The sequence below is a fragment of the Musca vetustissima genome, unplaced genomic scaffold (assembly GCF_032173495.1).
Source record: "Musca vetustissima isolate MV318-11 ecotype Yass unplaced genomic scaffold, APGP_CSIRO_Mvet_v1 utg63045, whole genome shotgun sequence".
In the NCBI taxonomy this organism is placed as follows: domain Eukaryota; kingdom Metazoa; phylum Arthropoda; class Insecta; order Diptera; family Muscidae; genus Musca; species Musca vetustissima.
In genome coordinates this window covers 34,916-58,709 of record NW_026885551.1, presented here as the reverse complement: position 1 = coordinate 58,709, position 23,794 = coordinate 34,916, and the positions used below count along the sequence as shown (strand labels likewise).

The 23,794-nt window shown below is 36.3% G+C and overlaps 2 protein-coding genes across 2 annotated transcripts in view; one reads left to right on the top strand and one right to left on the bottom strand.

The window, feature by feature from the left end:
- The first annotated feature begins 92 nt into the window (after window positions 1-92).
- On the top strand, window positions 93-3,485 carry LOC133332786 (ankyrin-1-like). The gene is made up of 4 exons (XM_061541158.1): window positions 93-199; window positions 272-396; window positions 1,745-3,106; window positions 3,163-3,485. The coding sequence occupies exons 1-4, from the start codon at window positions 93-95 to the stop codon at window positions 3,483-3,485; spliced, it is 1,917 nt and encodes a 638-aa protein (XP_061397142.1).
- A 4,326-nt stretch (window positions 3,486-7,811) lies between these two features.
- The window catches only part of LOC133332789 (collagen alpha-1(IV) chain), a 43,902-nt gene continuing 27,919 nt past the window's right edge, over window positions 7,812-23,794 (bottom strand). The window contains exons 2-9 of the mRNA XM_061541162.1: window positions 14,706-14,912; window positions 14,584-14,628; window positions 12,754-14,513; window positions 11,831-12,681; window positions 9,859-11,767; window positions 9,682-9,796; window positions 8,129-8,352; window positions 7,812-8,050 (exon numbers count right to left, since the gene is read on the bottom strand). Of these exons, the coding sequence (XP_061397146.1) occupies window positions 7,828-8,050; window positions 8,129-8,352; window positions 9,682-9,796; window positions 9,859-11,767; window positions 11,831-12,681; window positions 12,754-14,513; window positions 14,584-14,628; window positions 14,706-14,912 (5,334 nt within the window). The 3' untranslated portion in view covers window positions 7,812-7,827. The remainder of the gene's footprint in view (window positions 8,051-8,128; window positions 8,353-9,681; window positions 9,797-9,858; window positions 11,768-11,830; window positions 12,682-12,753; window positions 14,514-14,583; window positions 14,629-14,705; window positions 14,913-23,794) is intronic.

Below are 23,794 nucleotides of genomic sequence, written 5' to 3'. Positions count from 1 at the left end.
CATTTGCATTTTATTCAGTTTGCCTAAATAAAATAATTTGTTGCTTTGTTTTTGTATTGCCAAATCGAAACAGCATATGTTATACGCAAGAAATGCTCGCAAATGTTGGTTGTTGTACTGAACTCAATGAACGTCTCCTGACGGCGGTCCATAATTCCAATTATGAAGAGACTTTATCCTGTCTGATGCAAGGTGCCAGGTAAGAAAATAAAATTATTCTTTTTTTTTTGTGATTAAATATAAATTTTGAAATCTCTTTCTGTTTTTATAGGGCCACATTCATATCCTATTCATGTGGACGAACGGCAATTGGTTCGGCGGCATTAATGGGTGATACGGAAATATTACAATTACTGATACAATCGTGTGAAGAACCAGATTTGATTTTTCAACCGGGTATGTTGTTATTGTTGTTGTGGAGTAAAGTAATAAAACACGATTTTGTTCATTCCTGTCCTTATGGTGGCAAGATGATGACGTCCGGTTTTGTGAAGTTTAGTGGTCCCGGTAACATTTTTTACTTGTAGTGTCTGTAATGTTACATCTTTGGGCTCTCTTTACTCTAAAAAAAGTGCAATATGACCTATATTGCACATATGACGACTTTTGCAAAACCATCATGCAATCCTGCAATCAGATTACATACACTTTGATAAGATCAATAGTGTTCCTCTTCTAAATAACGATGTTGAATGGAAGTGTATTTGTGGTCGATCTTGAAAATAATTTAAAACAAATTCTGGAATATGAAAGCCCTTAAAAAATATTCTTTAAAAAATGCATCCTCATTCTTGAAAAAATATTCTTTAAAAAATTAATCCTCATTCTTTAAAAAAATCCCCGCCTTAGATGGTCCCTTGAAAAAATATTCTTTAAAAAATTCATCCTCATTCTTTAAAAAAATCCAAGCCTTAGATAGACCCTTGAAAAAATATTCTTTAAAAAATTCATCCTTATTCTTTAAAAAAATCCACGCCTTAGATGGACCCTTGAAAAAATATTCTTTAAAAAATTCACGTCTTAGGTGGACCCTTGAAAAAATATACTTTAAAAAATTCACGTCTTAGGTGGACCCTTGAAAAAATATTCTTTAAAAAATTCACCCCTTAGGTGGAACCTTGAAAAAATATTCTTTAAAAAATCCACCCCTTAGGTGGACCCTTGAAAAAATATTCTTTTAAAATACCACGCCTTGTATAGCCCTTGAAAAAATATTCTTTTAAAATACCACGCCTTGTATAGCCCTTGAAAAAATATTCTTTTAAAATACCACGCCATGTATAGCCCTTGAAAAAATATTCTTTTAAAATACCACGCCTTTTATAGCCCTTGAAAAAATATTCTTTAAAAAATCCACGCGTTAGGTGGACCCTTGAAAAAATATTCCTTAAAAAGTCCACGCATAAGGTGGACCCTTGAAAAAATATTCCATAAAAAGTCCACGCCTAGGGTGGACCCTTGAAAAAATATTCCTTAAAAAGTCCACGCCTAAGGTGGACCCTTGAAAAACTGTTCTTTAAAAAATCCACGCCTTAGGTGGACCCTTAAAAAAGTATTCTTTAAAAAATCCAAGCCTTGAAAAAATATTCTTTAAAAAATCCACGTTGTAGAAGGACCCTGGAAAAATTATTCCTTAAAACATCCACGCCTTAGGTGGAACCTTAAAAAATTGTTAAAAAATCCGGACCTATATTTGCCCTTTAGAAAATATTTTTTTTTAATATTATTTTCAATTTTTTTTCAGAAAAATCCAAATCCAATGAAATTGAAATCGATACCACTCCGGAAGGTATGGACTGCTTGGAATGGGAAGATGAATTTAATGCCAGCAACAATTCGGACAATTCAAATGATGAGACTGTTGAAGAGTTTACATCTCTGTATTATTATTATGCCAAAACATTCGAACGAACTGGAGATATTGTTAGCAATTTGGAAAATTATTTCTGTGATCGTAATAATAGCATGGGTAGTGCAACAGCGGCCACTACTGCCGGTGCTGGTGGTAGCAGCAATGCCTCTGTTGGCAATGGTAATGCCATACTGATGGCCCAAGATCCCCACACCTTGGATCACATGACAATGGCACCGCTACATTATGCCGCGGTGGGTGGTGATTGTGAATGTGCTCGCATCCTTTTGGAACATGGTGCCAAGGTGGATGTAACAACGGCCGTTGGCTATACCCCGTTGCACATCGGGGCCGATAACTGTGATATAACACAGCTGTTATTGGAATTTGGTGCAAATCCAAATGCCAAAACATTCAATACAGCTGAAACCCCACTGCATGCTGCTTTAAAATATCGCAATTCAAATGTGGCCAACCTGCTGCTGCAGACCAATAAAATCAATATCAATGAGATCGATGAGCATGATAAGACACCGCTGATGTATGCCATTGCCTATGATCAATTCGACATAGCCATGGAGTTGATAAGGAAGGGTGCCCGTGTCAATTTACAAGATAAAGATGGCAATACGGCCCTCTTTTATGCGGTGCAAAAAAATAACATTCCGCTGGCCTCCTGTCTGTTGGAACGTGGGGCACGTCACATTACCTCCCACTATTTGTTGCATCATTGCATCGATTTTGATATGCCGGAAATGTTACGTCTGCTGCTACGTTACGACGAAAATTTGAATAGTTTAAAAGTACGCAATCCGGATGGATTTACAGCTATACAATTGGCAATAATCTATAAAAAATCGAATATGCTGGAATATATGCTGCAGCTGGATGCCTCATCGCTGGCTATGGAAATTGATAATGATTTGATTTTGGCGGTGCAATATATCGATAAATTGGAAGAGTTTAAGCTGATAGCACGTATATTGTTTGCCCATGTGAATGGATTGTCGTGGATGACATCGCCCTCGCCGTCTACATCGTCGTCGTCAATTGTTGTCTCAACCTCCAGTACAAATTGTTATGTTCCATTTTGTCATACACCGCTGTCGCGGGCAGTGACCCTAAATAAATTGCATATTGCCGAATTTCTGTTAAAAGAAGGTGTGGGCATACAGCAGATATGCTATGATCATGTGGTTAATAGTCTAAGGACATTGAGGGCTCCGGGAGCTAAAGAATTTTCCAAGTTTTTAGGTAAGTAGGGGGTCTGAAAAAAAACATTCAAATGATAATCTTCTTCTTCCTTACAGTATTAAATGGTTTTAAATTCCCATATTACAAATCATCGAAACTAGCCCATAAATGGTCATTGGAACGACAAGAGTTCGAAGAGGACCTTAAACGTTTAGCCACACAACCCCTAGAACTGAATGTTCTAACTCGAATACAATTACGCAAGCATTTAATACAGACATTTGCCAATTCCACCGTTGAAATGCAAAATCAATATCGAGCATCGAAAGAAAAGTCATCGTTACAAAAAATTATTGAACAATTGGAAATTCCGAAAAGTTTACAGAAATATTTAATCGATTTTGATGATTGTACATCTGTGATGGCGTTATATAATTAAAAAAAAAGGAAAAACGAAAACCAAATACTCACACCACACCCCTTTGACTATCCATGTGTTTTAACAAATAGAAAAAAATAGAACTGTTTTAAAAAGAAAAAAAAACGAAACGAAAAAAATCTACAAAAATCCCCTTAAGACATGACTATAAAAATTTGGCTGTATAAGACATTTATCTTTCAAATACCTATCTATGTATATTACTATATATATTTTACTCAAAAAAAAAAAGATGATATCAATTTTTTTCGGAATTAATTTTAAATTGGTAATATTTATCCTATTGTATACATGTGTTAGTGATTTTTTTAAATATTTGTTTTTTTTTTTGTTTTATATACGAAGAAAAAAATATTATTTTTTTAAATTAAGTATTGTATAATTTTATGTTATTTTTCTATAAATATATTTTTTAAAATTATTTAAATAATGTATACAAACAAAAATAAAATTGAAGTAAATACTGGTCGTACTAGATATAGTCAGACAAAAAACAATGGATTATCATTTTTATATAGGCTTGGATTTTCTAAAGAATATTTTTTCAAAGCCTAACCAAGGCGAGGATTTTGTAAAGAATATTTTTTCAAGGCCTATAATAGGCGTGGATTTTGTAAAGAATATTTTTTCAAGGCCTATAATAGGCGTGGATTTTGTAAAGAATATTTTTTCAAGGCCTATAATAGGCGTGGATTTTGTAAAGAATATTTTTTCAAGGCCTAACCAAGGCGTGGATTTTGTAAAGAATATTTTTTCAAGGCCTATAATAGGCGTGGATTTTGTAAAGAATATTTTCTCAAGTCCTAACCACGGCGAGGATTTTGTAAAGAATATTTTTTCATGGCCTATAATAGGCGTGGATTTTGTAAAGAATATTTTTTCAAGGCCTATAATAGGCGTGGATTTTGTAAAGAATATTTTTTCAAGGCCTATAATAGGCGTGGATTTTGTGAATATTCTTTTAAGGCCTATAATAGGCGTGAATTTTGTAAAGAATATTTTTTCAATGCCTATAATAGGCATGGATTTTGTAAAGAATATTTTTTCAAGGCCTTTAATAGACATGGATTTTGTAAAGAATATTTTTTCAAGGGTGGGCTCTGTAATGCGTGGATTTTTAAAAGAATATTTTTGGGAGGGCTCTGTAAGGCGTGGAGTTTTTTGAAGAATATTTTTGGGAGGGCTCTGTAAGGCGTGGATTTTGTAAAGAATATTTTTGGGTGGGCTCTGTAATGCGTGGATTTTTAAAAGAATATTTTTGGGAGGGCTCTGTAAGGCGTGGAGTTTTTTGAAGAATATTTTTGGGAGGGCTCTGTAAGGCGTGAATTTTTTTGAAGAATATTTTTGGGAGGGCTCTGTAAGACGTGGATTTTTTTGAAGAATATTTTTGGGAGGGCCCTGTAAGGCGTGGATTTTTTTGAAGAATATTTTTGGGAGGGCTCTGTAAGGCGTGGATTTTTTGAAGAATATTTTTGGGAGGGCTCTGTAAGGCGTGGATTTTTTTGAAGAATATTTTTGGGAGGGCCCTGCAAGGCGTGTATTCTTTTGAAGAATATTTTTGGGAGGGCTCTGTAAGGCGTGGATTTTTTTGAATAATATTTTTGGGAGGGCTCTGTAAGGCGTGGATTTTTTTGAAGAATATTTTTGTGTGGGCTCTGTAAGGCGTGGATTTTTAAAAGAATATTTTTGGGAGGGCTCTGTAAGGCGTTAATTTTTTTGAAGAATATTTTTGGGAGGGCTCTGTAAGGCGTGGAGTTTTTTGAAGAATATTTTTGGGAGGGTTCTGTAAGGCGTGAATTTTTTTGAAGAATATTTTTGGGAGGGCTCTGTAAGACGTGGATTTTTTTGAAGAATATTTGCAGTATACTATTAAAGTGATCTATTATTTGTGTGGGGCATAGCACTGGCTGCCCAAACCGACTATACGTCTTTGTTTGTATTTAACAAAAAATTAGTCGATTTTTTAAATATCTTTCAACTTTTACATAATATTTATTTTCTCCCATATGACATAAGTTTATATATGTTATATATGTCAATATGGAATAAAACATTAGATTTCCCTCTAACCATTGCTGTAAAATTTCTGAAAATCGGTGCAGTAGTCGCGGAGTTATTTGCATTTGAATTCAACGATATTTCGAAATATACCTACTGTACAGTGCTGGGCGCCTATTACCTGAAAATGAAAAACCACACAAATATAGGTTTTCCAAAAACGGCAATTTTTTCATTCATAATGACTGCTGATTTGTATTTGTAAAAAAATATAGCATACTTTTAGGTCAAACTCAGTCGGTATGTAATACGATTTTTATATTGGTAAGTGCTTGCTTGATTGTGTTTATGGATAAGGGGTAGATTTTTAAAGGAAAAAATATATTCTTCACAAAAAAAAAAAAAAAAATCACACCTTATATAGTCATTGAAAAAATATTATTTAAAAAATCCATGCCTTTTATAGCCCTTGAATGAATATCCTTTAAAAAATCCACCCCTTGAATGAATATCCTTTAAAAAATCCACGCATTGAATGAATATCCTTTAAAAAATCCACGCATTGAATGAATATCCTTTCAAAAATGCACGCCTTGGTTAGGCATTGAATGAATATCCATTAAAAAATCCACGCCTTGATTAGGCATTGAATGAACATCCTTTAAAAAATCCACACCCTGGTTAGGCATTGAATTAAGGGGACCCCCCCCATTCTCGGGGTCAAAATTTTTGTTGATATAATTCGAATCTACACTGAATAAAGAATGTCTCTACAAAATTTCAAGTGAAAATCTCAAGAACTGTTGAAGATATATCCGATTTATTGTGTCAGCATCAAGTGACGGCTGAAGGGCTTCTCAAACTTTAAACGCGTTTTTCTCTAAATATTTTTTTGCGAATGGCGGGCACGATAACTCAAAAACTAATAATCCAATCGGTTCCAAATTTGGCAACGTTTCTCTGGGAGTGTATAGCTCTCGTATGAACTAGGATAAAGCCAATCGGTGAAGATCTTCCTTATTTTTTAACTTGGTTTTTGGTAAAAAATCCGCGATTTTTCAAAAATATTTTTTCAAAGGGCCACCATTTTCTTAATTTTAGAGCGAAGTCAATAATCCTAGTTCATACGAGAGTCAGACATGTACTCTTTCTAACACCGTTGGAATTTTCGGATTCCGATGTTCCAGTGAGGAGTTATCATGCCCGCCATCAAAAATAAGGACTTTTCTTTAATTACAAAAAACAACAACAAAACAATAACAAAATTTGTTTGTAAATTATTTTTCTTCTCTTTTAAATCTTCAATTATATATGTGCAAAGTTACAAACCTTAACAAGCATTGGTATTGATTTACCAGCCCATTGAAAATCTTGAAAAAATAAAATCGAGAATGGGGGGGTTCCCTTAATATCCTTTAAAAAATGCACGCCTTGGTTAGGCATTGAATGAATATCCTTTAAAAAATACACGCCTTTTATATCCCTTGTCTTTAAAGCATCCACGCCTTTTATAGCCCTTGAATGGATATCCTTTAAAAAATCCACCCCTTAGGTGGACCCTTGAAAAAATATTCTTTAAAAAATATAATTCTTTAAAATATTTTTAATAAATCTTCGTTAATATTTTTTTAAAATCCTCGCTTTTCAAATAAATATTTTGAATTACATGTTGTTGTTTTTTTGATTATTTATTAGCATATTTGGTTTTTTGTTTGTTTGTTTTGTTTTTGCAATTGAAACAAATACAATGTATGTATAAAATATTTCAAAAATATTTTAGAACTTAGGCTAAATTTCGCTTTAAACTGGAGCATGGAAAACATTATTTATTATTGTGTATATTATTGTTGTTGTTTGCTAAATTACAAAACAGTAAAGTAATATTTGGGAAAAACAAAAGGCAGTGAATGCAAATATGTTTTTTTTTTTTTACAAAACCTAACAAAAAATAATTATTGTACATTTTGTTAATTAATTTTACAAAATTCAGTTTTTTTTTGTTTTATTGTTATTTTAAATTTTATTTTATTTTTTGGAATATTATAGATAATGGCACATTTCTGAGTTTATATTTTTCTGTATCTTCATTTTTAAAATTAATGGCAGAATTGTGGTTGTATTTTGTTAGAAGGGGGAAGGAGAGGTGGGGAATAATTATTATTTGGTATTTGGAACTAACATTCTTATTTGTTCATGTTTACAATATTTTCTCTTGGCGTTAATTTATGGCTACTTAAGTGTTAACGAACTGTGTGTTTTTTTAATTGTAATATTTAGACAACATAAAAAATTAATAAAAAAAAATATTTATTATTTTTATTGATTTCGTTTTTTACTCTAATATCTAGGGAGCTGTTGTATCGGCTCGGGGATAACGACCACGGTAGTTACGACCTGGATAGGAACCAGTTCGTCTCTGATAGTTGGGATTGGGTCGGCGTTGATATGTGGGCTGGGGTGGAGCTGGCACCACATATTCATTGCCGCGTCTCAATTCACGGGCCGACGAATCGAATGTTTCGAGACGAGAAACGAAGGAGTCACTGCGGCGACGACAAACAGAACATCTGGAAAAAAAATTAAAAATATGAATTGATTGGGAATGTTCAACAATTCTTGAGTTTTTTCTTTGGTTATTTTCTTACCTGCTAATCTTACTGGTCTGATCCTTCTTAAGGGTCTGTTGAACGGGCATCTGCCATTGTTCGTGTTCCTCGATAACAGCCAACCAGAATGAGGTGACCGGATCGTACAAGTTACATTTACCTTGGCCGTGACATTCAATAATTGGTTGGGCACGGAATTCTTCCAAACAGGAACCGGGCGAGACAAGATTTTGACCCAAACCGCCAGTGTTATCGGTAGTTGTCTAAAAAGAGAAAAAGAAGTGTCGGGTGAAAATAAGAGAGCTTAAAAATATTTTTTTTTAAATCCACACCTATTATAGATCCTGAAAAACATTTAAAAAATCTATGCCTATTATAGACCCTGAAAAACTAGGCTTTAAAAAATCCCCACCTAAGATAGGGATTGAAAAAATATTCTTTAAAAAATCCACGCCTATGATAAGCCTTAAAAAAAATTCTTTAAAAAATCCACGCCTATGATGAGCATTAAAAAAATCTTAATAAAATCCACGCCTTGAAAAAATATTCTTAAAAAAATCCACGCCTTGAAAAAATATTCTTAAAAAAATCCACGCCTTGAAAAAATATTCTTAAAAAAAATTCACGCCTTGAAAAAATATTCTTAAAAAAATCCACGCCTTGAAAAAATATTCTTAAGAAATCCACGCCTTGAACAAATATTCTTAAAAAATCCACGCCTTGAAAAAATATTCTTAAAAAAAATTCACGCCTTGAAAAAATATTCTTAAAAAAATCCACGCATTGAAAAAATATTCTTAAAAAAATCCACGCCTTGAAAAAATATTCTTAAAAAAATCCACGCCTTAAAAAAATATTCTTAAAAAAATCCACGCCTTGAAAAAATATTCTTAAAAAATCCACGCCTTGAAAAAATATTCTTAAAAAATCTACGCCTAAAGCCCTCTAGAAAATATTCTTAAAAAAATCCACGCCTAAAGCCCTCCAGAAAATATTCTTGAAAAAATCCACGCCTAGAGCCCTCCAGAAAATATTCTTAAAAAAATCCACGCCTAGAGCCCTCTAGAAAATATTCTTCAAAAAATCCACGCCTAGAGCCCTTCAGAAAATATTTAAAAAAAAAATCCACGCCTTAGATGGACCCTTGAAAAAAAGTATTTTTTAAAAAATCCACGCCTAGAGTCCTCCAGAAAATATTCTTAAAAAAATCCACGCTTAGAGCCCTCTAGAAAATATTCTTAAAAGAAATCCATGCCTTAGATGGACCCTTAAAAAAGTATTCTTAAAAAAAAAATCCATGCCTTAGATGGACCCTTAAAAAAGTATTCTTAAAAAAAAATCCATGCCTTAAATGGACCCTTGAAAAAAGTATTCTTAAAAAAAAAACAATCCTTAGATGGACCCTTGAAAAAAGTATTTTAAAACAAAATCCATGCCTTAGATGGACCCTTGAAAAAAGTATTCCTAAAAAAAATCCATGCCTCAGATGGACCCTTGAAAAAATATTCTTTAAAAAATCTACGCCTTAGGTTGACCCTTGGAAAAATATTCTTTAAAAAATCCACGCCTATTATAGGCCATGAACAACTTACCATAAAGTAACTGTAGCCAGTCCACATTTCTTCCCAGCCATTGGGACAGTCGGGAATAATCATGCTTTGACTGTGTAAAGCAATAACCTTGGTGGTAGTTTCACAAACAGCACAACTAGAAAACAACAACACATTAGCATTCAATATCCATTATAACAACAAACCGCCCAGACTTACCGTGAAATATATTTCTGAATAACATTAGCCTGTATGGGAACCATGGCGAAATTCATCGGTTCATCGGTGGCCAACCACATACTGTCATCGTTGGTCTGTCCATAATTACAAACACTGCCGTCACATGTCATATATGGCATTGTGCTGAATCGCTGCAAACACGATCCGGAACGTCCCAAATCTTGACTAACCGCACGAGAATTACCAATATTACCGGCCAGTGAATAACCAACCCACAGAAGGTTAGTATTTGCCGGACACTCGGGAACAATGACCGATTGTGAGTGACGAGCAAAGACAAAACCGCGACTCTTGGCACGTGGTGGTGGTGGTGCGGGATCACCAACGGGACCCTTGGGACCAGCCAAACCAGCATAGCCGGCACGGCCGGGTGGACCTTGCATACCCAACTCACCCTTGGGACCATCCAGACCAACTTGACCTGTCAGACCACGTTCACCCTGGTAACCCTTGAGGCCGACAGCACCTTGATAGCCCATTTCACCTTCTTCGCCCATATCGCCCATTTCACCCTTGAAGCCGTCAATGCCGGGTTCACCACGTTCGCCCTTGCGTGCCATATGGAAGGGGAATGTTACACCGGGTTCACCACGACGTCCGGGCAAACCGTCCAAGCCATTGCGACCATCGAAACCAGCATCACCAATGGGACCACGTGGACCTCGGGGGCCCATGGGACCGGTGCGACCAGGTCTGCCATGCATACCCATTTCACCCTTATAACCTTGTGGTCCAGGAGCACCTTGAGGTCCAATGTCACCACGATCACCGCGTATTCCAGGAATAACATAACCCGGTTCGCCGCGCATACCCTGAGGACCAACATCACCGCGCTCACCCTTGAAGCCTACCATGCCGTGCATGCCATTGTGTCCATTGGGACCAGGATAGCCAACGTCACCTTGGAGACCCTTGGGGCCCATAATGCTCATGCCCGTTTCACCCTGGATACCATTGAGACCGTATTCTCCCATGTCACCGGGAGCACCTTTAGGACCGACGCGGCCGGGACGACCGGGCAAACCATCATAACCAACATCACCTTCATCACCGGGTTCGGCATAGTCAGGAGTTATACCAGGAGGACCGGGGTAGCCCTTGTCACCGCGCTCGCCATCCACACCAGGGTAGCCCTCAGCACCGGGAGCTCCAACATATCCAAAGTCGCCACGTTCACCCTTGCGACCGGGATAACCAGGGGCACCTTCAATACCCGTCTCGCCCATGGGACCCTGTTGGCCTCTGATGCCAGGTTGACCCTTGTCACCCTTTGGTGCATAACCAGCTAACAAAACACCTGGACGGCCGGGGAAACCTTCTTCACCCTGTTCACCTTGGAGACCAAAAGCACCGGGTTCGCCAGCATCACCGCGGTCACCCACCTGTCCTACGTAACCGGCATAACCATCATCACCACGCTCACCAACTTCACCTTGATAACCCTGAGGACCCATGGGACCCGCAGGTCCATCGATACCGGGCAGACCGGGTCTACCAGGATAGCCAGGCTGACCCTTATCACCACGATCACCAATAGCACCAATCAAACCCATGATGCCGTATTCGCCTCGCATACCCTTAAGACCGTCCAAACCGTTCATGCCATCTACACCGGGGGCACCAGTTTCACCCTTGCGGCCCATCATACCATCCTGGCCGTATGCTTCATCACCGGGAGCGCCTTGAACACCCTTTTCACCAGGTACGCCATCATAGCCACGAGGTCCTCGTTGACCAGGCTCGCCATATTCACCCTTGATTCCACTGCGGGAAGCAAAACCTTTTGGACCGACTCTGCCGGGATAACCGCGATCACCTTCGACACCCTTGCGACCAGGAACACCATCACTACCTCTGCGGCCGTACGGACCGACATCACCCATTTGACCTGTAATCGCACACAAAACGTTATTTCACAATTCGAAGATCGATTTTCTATCGACAGACATACCTTTGGGACCCATTGAACCGACAGAACCTCTTGGACCCATATCACCATGACGACCATCCTCGCCCAACTCACCACGTTCACCTTGTTCGCCAGGGATACCCACCAAACCTTGCATACCAACCACACCTGGGAGACCGGGTAAACCTCTGTCACCATGAGGACCACGTCTGCCGGGGAAACCGATATCGCCCTTGGCACCTTGTACGCCCTGGACACCGGGTACACCTGTTTCACCCTTTTGTCCCTTACGACCATGTGGGGCAATACGACCATTTATACCCGGTTCACCAGCAGGACCCGGAAGACCGACCAGCGTATCACCACGAATACCTTTGTTGCCAGGCAAACCTTGGAGACCATCGGGGCCAGTATCGCCCTTTTCGCCTCGTACACCCTTGATACCGGGCCTGCCGGTGGGACCGGGTCTGCCTCTGAAGCCGACATCACCAAACATACCCTTTGGACCTTCAGGACCATCGGGACCCATTTCACCAGGTAGAATATATGGACCAGGATCACCACGAACACCTTTGACACCAGCAATACCGTCGTAACCAGGAGCGCCATCTAAACCTGGCATGCCGTGAGCACCATGCAGACCAACTTCGCCGGTAACACCGGGATAACCCTTGGCACCAACGGGACCTTGAATCTGTTCGCCTGGCAGACCGATGTCACCACGTTCACCATGATCACCACCAGTACCTCGTTCACCTTTCGGGCCCATGGGACCACGTGGACCGGGTTCACCTACATCACCTGGTTCGCCTCTGTTGTCGAATATCTCACCTGGATGAGGTTGACCCTTTTCACCCTTGGGACCCATATCACCTGGCTCACCAGCTTGACCCCTTTTTTTGATAAACAAAAACCAGGCGTTACCATTGACTTGTTCGAAATCGAAATAGGAAATGGATACTTACTTGCGACCATCGTAACCCTTTTCACCAATCAAGTATATCTTGGGAGTGCTGGCATCACGGCCAGGGCGACCATCCTTGCCACGTCTACCGGGAGCACCATCTCTACCAGCTCGGCCGGCATCACCATAATCACCGCGAATACCTCTTTCACCCTTTTGGCCGATCGCGCCAGGTGCGCCGTCTTGACCACTTTCACCAGTTTCACCCTGTCTGCCACGTTCGCCGGCGTCACCCATGTCGCCGGGTAAACTGCGTAGGGAGCCAGTTGTCAGTACCTCACCTGGAGGACCGGGCAAACCAGGACGACCGCTTTCGCCGGGAATGCCGTCAGGTCCAGGTTGACCCTTGAAGCCCATGTGACCAGGTTTGCCTTGTTGACCCTTAGGACCTCTCTCGCCGGGCAAGCCGTGTGGGCCAGTTATGCCATGAATACCGGGAAAACCATCATCACCACGAATACCACGGATGCCTTTAGGTCCTGCAGGGCAGATACCACAGTCATCACCACGGATACCCTTGTCACCAGTTTGTCCACGATAACCGGGCAAACCATCAATACCAGGAGGACCACGTACACCCGGAGGACCGCTAGCACCAGGGGGACCAACAATGTTTACACCAAGACCGGGCATACCCTTGACACCAGGGAAACCAATTTCACCACGATCGCCACGATGTCCTGGCAGACCAGGGATACCGGGTTGACCTGAATAGCCTTTTGGACCGACTATATTGCGACCATCAGCACCACGTGCACCGGGACGACCAACGGGACCAGCACGACCGGGTTGGCCCATGGGGCCTGGAGGTCCCATGAATCCGTAATCACCTTCGTCACCCTTAATGCTAACACCACGACGACCAGGCAGACCATCATAACCGGGGTCACCAGGGGGACCTGTGTTACCACGTGGACCACGACGACCTTGTTTACCGGGAATACCGGGTAGACCTGGATCACCAGGAGGACCAATGTCACCCTGAGGGCCAACGGGGCCTGGCAGCGATTCATCCAAATTGGGATCGTATATGCCGGGAGGACCGGGTGGACCTTGAACACCGGGAATGCCGTCGTAACCTTCGTCACCGAGTTCACCCTTCAAACCGTCTTCACCGTCACGACCGTTATAACCAGGGGCACCCTTTACACCTTTGGCGCCGGGGAAGCCAATTTCACCAATTTTACCAGGTTTTCCACGTTCACCGGGTTCACCGTGGTCACCACGAGCACCGGGAAAACCAGTACGACCGCGATCACCTTGTTCACCTTGGCCGCCTTTAATGCCCTTATAACCCTTTGGACCTTTATCGCCTTGAACGCCCTTCTTTGCCATGCCACCCTTTCCGAATGGGAAGAGTATCGATTCACCGGGTTCACCCTTTTCACCTTGTTCACCCTGTAACTGTAGGAAGATGTCGGCATCTTCGGCCATTTCACCCTTGTAACCTTTGGGACCCATTTCACCCTTGGGTCCGTCAGCACCGGGGAAGCCGATATCACCCTTGTAACCTTTCATGCCGGGGAAGCCAGGTTGGCCGTCATAGCCATCGATACCGCGATCACCACGGCTACCTTTGGTACCTTTGGAGTTGATGCCACCCTCGCCGGCATCACCTTGGGGACCCGGTGGGCCGGGTTTACCGACTTCACCGCGAACACCGTGTCGGCCGGGCACACCGTTGTCACCGTGTTTGCCGGGGGCACCGGCACAGCCGTCAATACCGCGTGGACCATCGGGACCGTCTTCGCCAGGGGGGCCCTAAAAGAGAATTACAGGAGAATTTGAATATTTGAAGAATAACAAATTTGAGTGGAGATGTGTGACTTACGCGAACACCAGGAGCACCGGGTAGACCAGGTTCACCAGCATCACCCTGTTAAGAAAACGAAGATATTGTTTTGTGGTCAGTAATCGAGAGGCAATAAGGAAGAATATAAGGTCTTTACTTACACGATGTCCCTTTTCACCTTGTTCACCATATTCGCCAGCATCACCCCATTCACCGGGACGACCTGGTGGTCCGGGTGGACCAATATCACCTGCTGGACCCTCATAGCCCTGGAAACCCATTAGACCAATATCACCGGGACGTCCCTTTAGACCTTTACAGTCACAGGCTAAGCCACCGCAATTTCTGTCCGGCTGTTGTTGTTGATCCTGAAAGGAATAAAAAAGAAAATAGTGATCGTATTAATATGAAATAGGGCAAATTATAGAGGTGGACCATTGATTCGGTGGCTGTGGAAATTGGAGGAATTTGTGGTGGTTTCGTGGTAAATAAAAATTAAATTATTCGATGTATTCGGCAAGCACCTTCTGCGGAGTTTGAAAGTAATTCTCACAAAGGAATGATCCTAAATTTATGAAAGAACCGAACCTAGTCCCGATCGTTTTTTTGGACCATCATAAGTTCCACCAGCTTATATAGGAGGTCCTGATTCGGATTTTTTTGCTAGGTGCACACAATCGAATATGGTTTTTTTTTCGAAGAAACCCTGGCAGCTTGGATCGACAATTCGTTAACCCCCAACCTTGAGGATCATTTCGGTGCAAAAAAATCCTCAGAAATTAAATCTTTTGTTTTCAACATGGCCAGAAAAAATAGAACACAAACACACGCACACACACCCAGCCAGAGCGAAAGAAAAAAACTTAGCAAAATACTAAAATTTCTGCTTTAATTGCAGTATTTCCGTTCGGCTTAGTTGTGGTGATTATGAATACCACGACGACGACGAGGTGGATGAATGGTGGTGTTGTATTCTGCGTTCTAAAATCCTATTGGAAATGAAATCTGATGCTTCTTATTTCTCTCTCCAACAAAGCATAGGGGGAGATAGAGAGACAGAGAGAGCTGGGGAAGAAGAAGAAATTGCAGCCTATGTCTACCATGACTGTGAAACAAAGTAGGCGTATATATGTGTGTGAGAGTGTGTGCCCGCCGGAACGTGTGTTCTGATCATATATACCATGGTTCTGGAATTGCATTAGATTACATTGTTGGCTAATTTTTTATTTGCATTTTTTTATATATTTTTTTTTCAAATAAATATTCATAAATTTTCCAGCATTTTTTTTTTATTTTAGGTTTCATGATTTATGTTTTGTTTTGCATTTTCATGAATTATTTTTAATTATGCGAAATATGATGTGTCTGTGCGCAGTATTTAGCCTTTTTAATTTCGAATTGGCGCCATGTGGTTAAGTTTTTAAACATTTTTTTCGATGGTGCATGGAAAAGTGTTTGCTGAATACATTTTTTTATGGAAAAAATTGCTGAATTGTGTTTTTCTTACATAAAAGGTTTAAATAGAGTTTTCTCATAGAAAAAGTTAGCTGAATTGAGTTTTTCATACAAAAAGTTGGCTGAATTGAGTTTTTCCATGGAAAAGGTTAGCTGAATTGTGTTTTTCGATTGAAATAGTTAGCTGAATTGTGTTTTTCTTATGAAAATGTTTCCTGAAATGAGTTTTTCTATAGAAAAAGTTAGCTGAATTGAGTTTTTCTATAGAAAAAGTTAGCTGAATTGAGTTTTTTTATGAAAAAGTTAGCTGAATTGCGTTTTTCTTATGAAAATGTTTGCTGAAATGAGTTTTTCTATAGAAAAAGTTAGCTGAATTGAGTTTTTCTTAAAAAAATGTTTGCTGAATTGAGTTTTTCTTATGAAAATGTTAGCTGAATTGCAAATTTATATTGAAAGAAATGTTGCTGAATGAAATTGTATTAATTAGTTGAATTTTTCAAAGAAAAAAATTTAGCTGAATTGTTTTGATTCAGAGAAAATGTAGCTGAATTGAATTATTCTATAGAAAAGGTTAGCTGAATTTAAATTTTTTAAGGAAAAAGAAAGCTCTAATAAGTTTTTCCATGTAAAAGTTTGCTGAATTGCAATTTCCTATTAAATAAATGTTGCTGAATTGAATTTTATTATTGAAAAAGTTTACTACGTCAATTATTTAGAAAGAAAAATTGTGCTGAATTCACATTTGCTATTGAAAAATTTAGCTGAATTGAGTTGTTCACATAAATTGTCTAAATTGAGTTTTTCTTTATAAAAAATAAGCTGGAATTAATTGTTAAAGAAAACATGTTGCTGAATTGTCTTTATTCGGAGAAAATTTAGCTGAATTGAATTTATCTATAGACAAATTATGTTGAATTCAGTTTTTCTTATGAAAATATAAGCTAAATTAAAATTTTCTTTTGAAAATGTTTGCTAAATTGAATTTTTGTCTACAAAAAGTTTGCTGAATTGTCAATTTCTATTGAAAAATGTTGCTGAATTGAGTTTTATAATTGAAAAAGTTTACCACGTCAATTATTTAGGAAGAAAAATTGTGCTGAATCTACGTTTTCCATAGAACAAATTTAGCTGAATTGCGTTTTTTATGTAACAATGCGTCGGAATTGAGTTTTTATTTATGAAAAGTTAGCTGAATCGAGTTTTTCTATAGAAAAATTATACTGAGCTGAATTTTTGTTTTAAACATTTTTTGCTGAATTACATTTTTCTATAAAAAAGTTAGCTGAATTGAAGTTCCCCAAAGAAAAAGTGTGATAAAAAATTTATAAAAAAAAAATTTGCTGGATCGAATTTTCTATAGCAAATATAAGCTGAATTGGTTTTTTCTATAGAAAGTGTAAGTTGAATTGAGTTTTTCTTTAGAAAAAGTAAACAGAATTGAGTTTTTCTACAGAAAAAGTTAGCTGAAATGAGTTTTTCTACAGAAAAACCTAGCTGAATTGAACTTTTCTAAAAATAAGTTTTCAATTTTTTCTATAAAATAATACAGCTGAATTGGGTTTTCCATATACAAATTTGTGAATAACTATGTTTTTCTTCATCAAAAGTTGGCTGAATTGCGATTTTCTGTACAGAAAGTTAGCTGAATTGTATATTTCTTTTGCAAAATTCCTCTGAACTAAAATTTTCTTTAGAAATATTTAGCTGAATTAAGTTATTCCACAGAAAAAGCTCGCTGAATGGAGTTTTTTCATTTAAAAATTTTGCTGAATTGCGTTTTTCTATGGAAAAAGTTAGTTGAATTGATATTTTCTAAAGGAAAAAATAGCTGAATTGAAAATTTCTATAGAAAAAATTTGCTGAATTGTGTTTTCCTTTAAAAATTCTTAGCTGAATTGACTTTTTCTAAACAGAAACTTAGCTCAATTGCGATTTTTCACAATTTCTTAAATCTATGTCCATTCTTGAAAGAAACCAACCCACTGTAATTATATATCGCCTCCGATTTTTTTTATTTATTATAATAAATTTGCTGCATACATTTCGCTTTTTATATCGCTTTGTCTCACAAGCTTTGGCAATTTTCTAATTTAGACGAAAGCAAAATCACAGTAAACATATTTCGTTTTTTTTTTTTGCAAATTTCTGTGTGCATACTCTCTTATGTTGTAATGCATTTCGCTGTTGATATTGACATTAATTGTAGGCCACATATAAATGCATATAATCACAACTTGTAAAACCAACAACAACATGAAATAATATTATTGTTGTTGTAGTTTTTTTATAAGCTGGCATCAGTTGTAAAAGTTACACGATATAAATAACATTATCGTCATCACAAAAGTCACATCGCTCACAATGATAAAGATGCTCGCTCGTGAGGATGATGATGCTGTTGCGATTATCAATGCCCAAACCAGGAAAACTATTGCTACAACAATTACAACAACAATGGTATTTTATATTCCGTTAATATAGAGGAAAAAAATTAAAATGTTTTGTTTTGTTATATTTCGCTAATCGCACATTAAGTGAGAAATTTTAATAAGTTTTGATTGAAAATTATTGCATGATTTAATTCGTTGACGTAGTAGTTGTTTTTTTGTTCTGCAAGAAAAAAAGTTAGCTGAATTTTCTGTAAAAAATGTTTGCTGAATTAAGTTTTTCAATAGAAAAAGTTTGCTGAATTGAGTTTTTCTATACAAAAAGTTAGCTGGATTGGCATTTTATATATAAAACGTTACCTGAATTCACTTTTTCTATAGAAAAAGTTAGCTGAATTGACATTTTATATAGAAAACATTAGCTGATTTGACTTTTTCTAAAAAAGTTTGCTTGTTCTAAGAAAAAGTTGAGTTTTTTCTATAGAAAAAGTTAGCTGGATTTTCTATCGAAAAAGTTTGCTGAATTGATATTTTATATATAAAACGTTAGCTGAATTCACCTTTTTTATAGAAAAAGTTAGCTGAATTGATATTTTATATAGAAAACATTAGCTGAATTGACATTTTCTATAGAAAAAGTTAGCTGAATTGTTTTTTTCTAATGAAAAAGTTTGCTGAATTGATGTTTTCTATTTGAAAAGTTTTCTGAAATTTGTTTTTCTGTTGAAAATTTTAGCTGAGTTGAGTTTCTCTATGGAAAACTCTAGTTGAATAGTGTTTTTCTGTGGGAAAAGTTAGCTGATTTGGGATTTTCTACGAGGAATGTTGACTTAGTTGAGTTTTTCAATGAAAAAAGTTAGCTGAATTGGGATTTTATATTAAAAAATGTAGCTGACTTCATTTTTTTTCAGTTAAAAAAATTAAGCTGAATTGACTTTTTCTATAAAAAATGATTTTGAATCGATCTAAAGGAAAAGTTAGCTGAATTCCATTTTTTTATTGAAAACTCTAGCTGAATTAAGTTTTTCTACGAGAAATATTGGCTTAGTTGATTTAGTTCAGAATTGGGATTTTTTATTAGAAAATTTAGCTGAATTAATATTTTCACTTGAAACATTTAGCTGGCACAAGTTTTTCGTCTAAAAAAGTTTGCTGAATTGAATATTACTATGAAAACACTAGCAGAATTGTGTTTTTTTATGAAAAAAGTTAGCTGAATTTGGATTTTAAATTGAAAAATTTAGCTGAATTAATTTTTTCGGTTGAAACATTTAGTTAACATATGTTTTTCGTCTAAAAAAGTTTCCTGAATTGACTTTTTCCATAGTTGAAGTTCGTCAAATTGAGTTTTTCATAAAAAAAGCTTGCTGAATTGGGGTTTTCTATTGAAAAGGTTTGCTGAATTGAATTTTTCTTTTGAAAAAATTAGCTAAATTTAAAATCACCATAAGAAAAGTTAGCTGAATTGACTTTTGCTATCGAAAAATTTAGCTGAATGAAATTTTTCTACTAAAATTTTTAAAAATTTCCTATTTTTTTGCAAAAAAATATGAGTTGGCTCCATTATAAATTATTGTTTCCACATTTCATTGCATCTTTTAAAATTATGCACACTTTTTGTAAATTTACAATTTAAACATAAACTTAAATAATTGTCGGTACACTTTTTCGAAGAAACATTTTGCAGATGTTGAATTTAGTACAAATAAATAGTAAATTTTCAAACACCGAACTATTTTCTTTGCTGTGATTGTGGCCAGAAGTTTTAAATGTAAACAGAAACACACACAAATACTCCAACGCACGCTAAAATGTAAACGCATTAGAAGCAATGAATACATTATTTTTGTTGTTGTTACGGTACTCTTAAACATCATTATTGCATATTTCAGCAATAAAAATGTTTATGTTCCAGTTTTTGGGGTTGTAATTTTATTTAAAATAATATTTTTGGAAATTACTTTTTGAAAAAAAAAGAAAATTAAATTATTGAGCAAAAATGAATAGAAAACAGAATACTCTCAAAGATTTGTTGTGACAAGGACAGTTATTAGTTAATACAAAGAGGGAGAAAGAGAGAGAGAGCACATTTGTCACTCTCCTTGGGGAGCCCAAAATGTTTACATCAACAAATAATATCACAGCTGTTTGGTTACCATGCAAATTTCAAGAACGAAATTTTCATATTTAAACAGGTCTTATTCAGCATTTAAAAATAAAATCCATTGATCGATCTGGTGACCCATCGATTTCAATTCATAAATTTATTTATTTTTTTGTTTGTTTTCTGCTTAGTCCGCAATGCAATTTAAGGCGATAATTGTTTTACAAGTTAGCGCAGTTGTCAGCGCCGTTGTCAGTCTAGTCGAATGACAATGGTCGTCGGCAATTTCAAAAAACAAAGCAGACAACAACAACCAGAACTTACAAAACAAAAAAGGGACAATAATTAATTAAAATTTGAAAAAAACAATAACGAAAATAAACTGCAAAAGTGTTCGATTTTCTTATCAATGAATTCAAAATTGCAATTAATATTTATTTTTGTTGTTGCTGAATACCTTTTTTTTAAATATTATATTGAAAGCTGATAATGATTCACAATATTTATTTTAAATTGAAATTGAAATAAGGGAAATCACCACAAATAAATGATGCTGACTTTAAATTTTCTACAAAAACGTAGCTGAATTAAATTTTTTCTTTACAAAACGTTGCTGAATTAATTTTTCTGCATCAAAAGTTAGCTGAATTGAATTATTCTATAGAAAAAGTTAGATGAGATGAATGTTTCTATGGAAAAAGTTAGCTGAATTAAATTTTTCTATAGAAAAAGTTAGCTGAATTGTATTTTTCCATAGAAAAAGATAGCTGAATTGAGTTTTTCTAAAGAAAATTTTGCTGAATTGAATATTTCTATAGAAAAAGTTGGCTGAATTGAATTTTTCCATAGAAAGAGATAGCTGAATTGAATTTCTTTAAGAAAAACTTTGCTGAATTGAATTTCTCTATAGAAAAAATTAGCAGAATCTTTGTTTTCTATAAATTCGTTGCTGAATTGAATAATTCTGTAGAAAAAATTAGCTGAATTGGATTTTTCTATAGAAAAAGTTGGTTGAGTTGAATTATTATATAGAAAAAATTAGCTGAATTGAACTCTTCTATAGAAAAAGTTTGCTGAATCGAATGTTTGTATAGAAAAAGTTACCTGAATTGAAATTTTCTACAGAAAATATTATCTGAATTGAATTTTTTTATAGAAAAACTTTGCTTAATTAATTTTTCTAAAGAAAAATTTAGCTGAATAGAATTTTTCTATAGAAAAAGGTAGCTGAATTTAAATTTTCTATAGAAAAAGTTAGCTGAATTGGATTTTTCTATAGAAAAATTTAGCTGAATTGAAAAAAATATTCTTTAAAAAATCCACGCCTTAGGTGGACCCAAAAAAATATTTTGTAAAAAATCCACGCCTTAGGTGGACCCAAAAAAATATTTTGTAAAAAATCCACGCCATAGGTGGACCCAAAAAAATATTTTGTAAAAAATCCACGCCTTGGATAGGCCTTGAAAAAATATTCTTTAAAGAATTCACGCCTTGGATAGGCCTTGAAAAAATATTCTTTAAGGAATTCACGCCTTGGATAGGCCATGAAAAAATACTCTTTATAGAATTCACGCCTTGGATAGGCCTTGAAAAAATATTCTTTAAAGAATTTACGCCTTGGATAGGCCTTGAAAAAATATTCTTTAAAGAATTCACGCCTTGGATAGGCCTTGAAAAAATATTGTTTAAAGAATTCACGCCTTGGATAGGCCTTAAAAAATATTATTTTAAAAATCCACGCCTTAGGTGGACCCTTGAAAAAATATTCTTTAAAAAATCCACGCCTTAGATGGACCCTTGAAAAAATATTCTTTAAAAAATCCACGCCTTAGGTGGACCCTTGAAAAAATATTCTTTAAAAAATCCACGCCTTAGGTGGACCCTTGAAAAAATATTCTTTAAAAAATCCACGCCTTAGGTGGACCCTTGAAAAAATATTCTTTAAAAAATCCACGCCTTAGGTGGACCCTTGAAAAAATATTCTTTAAAAAATCCACGCCTTAGGTGGACCCTTGAAAAAATATTCTTTAAAAAATCCACGCCTTAGGTGGACCCTTGAAAAAATATTCTTTAAAAAATCCACGCCTTAGGTGGACCCTTGAAAAAATATTCTTTAAAAAATCCACGCCTTAGGTGGACCCTTGAAAAAATATTCTTTAAAAAATCCACGCCTTAGGTGGACCCTTGAAAAAATATTCTTTAAAAAATCCACGCCTTAGGTGGACCCTTGAAAAAATATTCTTTAAAAAATCCACGCCTTGTTTGAGACCCTTGAAAAAATATTCTTTAAAAAATCCACGCCTTAGGTGGACCCTTGAAAAAATATTCTTTAAAAAATCCACGCCTTGTTTGAGACCCTTGAAAAAATATTCTTTAAAAAATCCACGCCTTAGGTGGACCCTTGAAAAAATATTCTTTAAAAAATCCACGCCTTGTTTGAGACCCTTGAAAAAATATTCTTTAAAAAATCCACGCCTTAGGTGGGCCCTTGAAAAAAATATTCTTTAACAAATTCACGCATGTGTTAGGCCTTCGTAAAATATTAAAAAATTATTAATTTTATTTACATGGTACCCTATGTCGTATAATCAATATTTTAAAATTGATATTTATCATACGCCTTAAATGCCTATTAACATTTCAACAAATATCGATACTGTTTATATTTCATTTTCTATTGTTGTCTACAAAAAAAAAAAAAATAATAATAATAATATTTTGTTGTTGTTAAAATAAAATTTTAAGTTTCTGAAGGAGAATATGAAATTATTTTTTAATTGAAACTAAAGTTTAACAATAAATAACCCAAAAATTGATCACATGTCTAAAACAGCTGTTCACATTTCTATTCTCTTCCCCGCTCCTCTCTTCTCTTTTATTTTTTGCATAAAATAAAGAACCTTATTTTGTTGTTGTTTTTTTTTTGTATGACATGTGAGTCTGTGACAAGTTTAACAATAGATATGCATTTTCACAAAACAAACACACACTCACACTCTTTGCACATATGCAGGAATAAGTGTGTGTGGTGTGTGTGTTTGTTGACAGATGCACTCACATGAGATGAGCTTACAATTTGTTTGTAATCCATCCATGCAGCCATAGCATTAGTGGCCATTTGTCTATATATATGTCTGTCGTGCCGGTAATGAAAGTGGGCGTGTGTGACATCATGCCTTGAAAACGAACCACATACCTACATACACACATGTGTATATCATATTTCGCTATGCAAAAAAGAGAGATGGTCGTGTGGTCGGTCGGTTGGTTCGTTGGTTAAATGACCGATGATCGCTTGATTATT